This window comes from Lynx rufus, unplaced genomic scaffold (genome assembly GCF_022079265.1).
Source record: "Lynx rufus isolate CCGP_SWC_20201006 ecotype Redwood Valley unplaced genomic scaffold, mLynRuf1.p SCAF_41, whole genome shotgun sequence".
Taxonomy (NCBI): domain Eukaryota; kingdom Metazoa; phylum Chordata; class Mammalia; order Carnivora; family Felidae; genus Lynx; species Lynx rufus.
In genome coordinates, this window is record NW_025814858.1 from 114,181 (window position 1) to 119,742 (window position 5,562).

At 45.4% G+C, this 5,562-nt stretch overlaps 1 protein-coding gene across 1 annotated transcript; it reads right to left on the reverse strand.

The window, feature by feature from the left end:
• Positions 1 to 3,502: 3,502 nt before the first annotated feature.
• Positions 3,503 to 4,519, reverse strand: LOC124525403 (uncharacterized). The gene has a single exon (XM_047097783.1). The coding sequence runs from the start codon at positions 4,392 to 4,394 to the stop codon at positions 3,660 to 3,662; it is 735 nt and encodes a 244-aa protein (XP_046953739.1). The 5' UTR covers positions 4,395 to 4,519; the 3' UTR covers positions 3,503 to 3,659.
• Between the last annotated feature and the right edge of the window lie 1,043 nt (positions 4,520 to 5,562).

The following is a 5,562-nucleotide window of genomic DNA, read 5'->3' on the forward strand; positions in this document are numbered from 1 at the left end:
TCCTGCTTGAGCATACGCTCTCTCTCTCTCTCTCTCTCTCTTTCTCTCTTCCAAATAACATACATTCATACATATGTACATATACATACATACATACATACATACATACATACATACATACATACATACATACAAGCATACAAACATAAAATTATATCGTGTGATGGTTAATTTCATGTTTTAACTGTGCTAAGACACAGGGTACCCAGGTATATGGCTAAACATTATTTCTAGTGAGTCTGTGAGGACATTTCTTAGTACAATTAACATGTGTATATCAGTAGACTAAGCAAAACATATTGCCTTGCCAAACACTGGGTGGCATCAACTAATCGATTGAAGACCTGAATAGAACAAAAGGCGGAGTAAGAGAGAATCCACTCTGTCTATCTGACTGTCTTCAAGCGGCGATATTGGTCTCCTGACTTCAGGCTCAAACTTGGAATGGAACATCCATCATCAGCTCTCCTGATTCTTAGGCTTTTGGAGTCTGCCTGGAACTAAACTATTGGATCTCCTGGGTCTGCCCATCTCAGCCTCCATAATCCTGTGAACCAATTCCTATTGATACTGAGTCTCTGGAGAACCCTAACTAGTACCTATATGTAACTTCATCCGTTATGTCTTTTTGCCCTCAGATCCAGTTCCTGCACTTCTCCTACAGACTCTGTTTCCTGGTTCCTTGCCAACTGGCTTCCAGAGGGGTTTGACCAATGGTGTTTGATGGGAGAAAGGGAGGAAGGTATGAGCCCAGAGGTTTTTCTCTCTCCTGCTCCACTTCCTAGCAGTGATTTTATCTCCTCCAAATTCTAGCTTCTTTCCAAGAGCCTCTTCTCCCATGTTCTCAGTTCCTGCTAGGTATGGTTCTGAATTTCTCTAGCTCTGGGAGTGGAATCAGCTTTCTGACGATACTAATTCCTGATTGCTTCGCCATCCTTTGTTTGGCTTCTGGGATTTCCCATCACGTGTGTAACTGTTTAAAATACCTATGGTGACTCACCGGCTGGCTGGACCTGACTGAAACAGTATACAGATAGAAGTTCGGGAATATATCGGAAGGTGAGGAGAGAGAAGACAGGTGGCTTCAGCGACCTATACGTCAACTTCACATAGGAAGTCAGTAGACGGGGCTTAAAACTGACAAATCAATAAGCAGCAGTATACTATATGACTTATATTCATGAAGATTCCTAACAAAAGAATATAAAACTGGAACAGTTAAAAGTGTTGCCTCAAATAATGGAGACAGGAAAGAGACCTGTGGTTGCCAGGAACTCAGGGGGGAAGGGAGAGATGAATAATAGATGAAGTACAGGGAATATTTATGGCAGTGAAACATCTTGTAAGACAGTGAAATGCTTTGAATCATGGCATTGTGCGTTTGTCAAGACTCACCGAACTGCACACCACAGTGAATGCTAAGGTAAACTTCGGACGTTAGTTAATAATAGTTTTCATATGGGCTCATCCGTTGTAACAAATGCACTACACTGACACAAGAAGTTTACAATAGGGAAAAACTATGTTTTGGGGGGTAGGAGGGAGAACAGGGGAACTCTGCACTTTCCAGTCTTTTTCTGTAAACCAGCTTTTTAAAAGCTGTTTTAGAAAATAAACTCCCTTAATGAAAGGGAGGCAGAGAGACAGAAGAGGAGGGAAGGAAAGAGGGAGAAAGGGAGCTACTTAAAAGTCATGGAGGAAACTTAAGTGTGGATTACTAAGTGAAGGGATCCAATACGAGAAAGCCATTTGCTTTACGTTTCCAACTATGATAACGTTCTGGAAAAACAAAACAAAAGAAAAAACAACGACACCTCTACAGCAACAACAACAACAACAACAACAACCACAACAACAAAACGCCTTCGAAGACAGTAAAAAGACCAGTGGCTATTAGGGTTTAGGGGGAGAGAGGAAGTGGTAATAGGCAGAGCACAGTGCACTTTAGGGTGGCGTTACTATTCTGTATGATACTGCAATAGTAGATACATACCATTATACATTTCTCAAAACTTATGAATCTATATAACACAAAATAAACCCTAACTGTTAGTTAATGATAATGTTTCAAATGATAATGTGTCAATCAAGAATGGCTCATCCACCACTTATAATTAATGTATCCACATTAGTGCAAGGTACTATAGAAACAAATGGGGGTGAGGAACCTGTATTTTTTGTGCAATTTGTCTCTAAATCTAAAATTGTCCTTAAAAAATGGTCTGTTTAAAAAAGCCCTGATTTAAAAAAAAAGAAAAAAAAGACAAAAGAAAGTGTTGCCTCTGGGGAAGAGGTGTTCATGGGGAAAAAAGCTTTTGATTTTTTATTGCAAGTACTGATCTGCAATTTGGATGTTGTGGGTTTTTTTTTTAACTATTTGTATACAATACTTGGATTGATATATCTCAAATAAAAAAAAATCTGTACACCTGCCAGAATAGATAACATGAGAAAGACCATATTAGCAAGTGTTAGCAAGGCTATCAAGTATTCAGAGCTCACAGGCACTATGCAGGCACTAGTATAAAAAGAAGATTGTTTAAATCGGTATAACCATTTTGGAAACAGTTTGGAGGAATCTTACCAAAGCTGATAAGTTGGATGACATGTGACCCAGCAAATTCTCTCCTAGGTAAATAAATACTATTGTAGAAAATGTTCACCAAATGACGTGTCCTATAATGTTCACTGAAGCTTTATTCATAATTACCCTAAGCCAGAACCTACATAAATGTCCACCAAGAGTTGCAGAAATATTGTAAACTATTCATGGAATGAAATTCTATACACCAATGAGCAGAAAGGATCTATACATACAATAACATGAATATCACTAACATAAGTTTGAGTGAAGGAAGCTAGGTGTAGGACACATAATTCCATTTCTATATAGTCCCAAAACAAGCAAAAGTTGTATATTCTGTAAGAAGTCAGAATAATTGCCGTCCCAAAGGAGAGATAGACCGTGACTGAAAGAGGCACAGGTGGTCCCTTGGGGTCCTGGTACCTTTTTTAATGAGTGCTGATTCCACAAGTATATTGAACTTAATTGCATCAAGCTGTGCTCAGAATACTTCTAATAATATATGTTCTTTTTTGCGTGCCTGGGTGGCTAGCCACTTAAGTGTCCAACTTTGGCTCAGGTCATGATCTCATGGTTTGTGAGTTGGAGCCCCGCATCAGGTTCTGTGCTGACAGCTCAGAGCCTGGAGCCTGCTTCGATCCTGTGGCTCCCTATCTGGCCCTCCCCTGCTCACACGGTGTCTCTCTCTCAAAAATAAACAAACATGAAAACAATAATATATGTCCTTTTGAATGTGTACTACACTTCAGTAATCTTATTTTAATCTGAGTGCAGACCCCTAAGTCACACCCTTTTTTCTCTACTGTCTCTTCTAAACATTTAAAGAATATGTACTTTAAAACATCCTAGAAGATATATACATATACACACACACAAAGAAAGAAAGAAATTGGCGGGAGGAGCCGGGAGGTGGGTGAACAGCAAAGAAACTCCAGCTTTATTACACAGGCATGGAACCAAATTCCTTTGGAGAGGGTGGGGGTGGAATGGCTTCTTCTGACGACTTCAGACCAATGAGGGAACAAGAGAGAACACGGATCTGCCCCTACAGTCCTGGAGACCTCTCAATCTGGGCTTAGGAAGCAAAGGGACCTCCCTTGCGGTCCAGGGGTCTCCTCCCTCCGCAGACCCGGTGCTGGGAGGCAGCAGAGGGCACAGCTGCCCCGGAGTCCCAGAAGGCGGCGCCGCATCCCGGGGGCGCGGGCCGGGACCGTCTGGTTCTTCTTCGCCCGTAAAGTGCACTAGGGGACGCGGGCCCGGCTCTCACTGGTTCATCCCTCCAGGCACAACCCGTCCCGGGGCTGAGAGGTCGCGCGGCGGTGGCCCGCATCTGAAGCCCAGGCACTGGGAAGCGGCAGAGTCTCACCACGGGTGCCAGGTTCACTCCCAGGACTTGGCGCGCGTGGCGCCGCGCTTCTGCCAGGCTGCTCTCGACCCACACGTCGCCGACTACGTGGATGGTGGGCAAGGTGGTCAGCGTCTGGGTGGCCGCCCTCCCGCTCTCCTCCAGGGTGCGGCCCCCGAAGCAGGGCCCGGGGGCTGCGGGCTTGCGGTGGCTGCTGTCCGCGCGGGACGGCGGTGGCGGGGGCAGCACCTTCCTCTGGCGGACCGCGACCATCCGGGCTCCGTGGCGCCTCCTCCTGGCAGCTGGCCGGCACGTCTGGAGGCGGGCCTCGTGGGGCTGGTGCCCCCTTGTGTACACCACCTTCTCCTCAGGCGCCTCCAGCGAGGCCCCTCCTGCAGCGCTAGAGGCTCCTCCCCGAGCGGCCCGGGCCAGGGCCTCCCGGGGCCTGCGCCGCCGCCTCTTCATGCGGCTCAGGATGTGAGGCCGCTAGGGGCCGCCCGCGCTTGCCAGGTCTCGCCGCCGCCGGGCCCTGATGAATTTCCTACCATGAAGCCAAATCAGGCGGCAGGCTGTGAGAGTTACACCGCAGTTGCTAGGAGACCAGGCCCTTTGTGAGGTCACAATGTCTGCCTATCTTATCACTGCTGGCTGCCCAACGCTGCCTTAGGTTGGGCTGTGTTTAAGATTGTGCCCTCCAGAAAGATCTGCACGTAATCTTACCTGAGAAGGCCCATAGTTCTTGACGCGTTCAAGAGGGTTGTCCTCGACGTGAACGCACTGGTGCATCAGCCTCCATTAATTCCATCTAACATGAGATGACACTTAGCGGTGGAGAGTACACACAACTTGCAATCAAACATGACGCTAAGAGGGTTTTAGCTAATTAAATGTCTTCTCATGCAACGCACTGAAAGCCAAATTGAAGTAACTGTTCTACTCTTTAAAAGAATACAGATATACTGTGCCTTGCTTACGGTTCCATATGTCTTGCTATAGCTCACAGTTCAGGAAGCTGTTCTTCACAGCAGCAGCAAACACTTTGCCTAGTTAGTATCCATGCTCACTTTCACGCAGCTTAGGGACGACCGAATCATTGTGTGCGTCAGAGCAAAGTGTCAACGAATTCTGCGTGAGTGGCCATTAGGGCATTCAGTGCCACTAAAACCTATTCGGTACCTACCAATTCATGATATTTCAGGTAAGTCATACACAAGGTAGTAAAAGACCGTATGGGATTCCAAGGGTAGAACACGTGTTACACCGTCCGTGTAAGTGCTTTGAAAGCACCCAGCATGGTCCATCCGTCATCACCACATACACAAATAATTCACAAAATATTACAAGGACCACCTACCATGATCAATTGAAATCCACTTCCTCATGAAAGGATGACACCAAACTATGTGAATCAATAAAAGTGATAAGTCATGGTAACAATCAGAAGAGACACGTGCCAAGGTCAACGTGATACATGTGAGAGGCCTCTGTCTTTACTCAACTCCTTTTCTTTTTTTTTTTTAATTTTTTTTTCAATGTTTTTTTTTTTTTTTTTTTTTTTTTTTTGGGACAGAGAGAGACAGAGCATGAACAGGGGAGGGGCAGAGAGAGAGGGAGACACAGAATCGGAAACAGG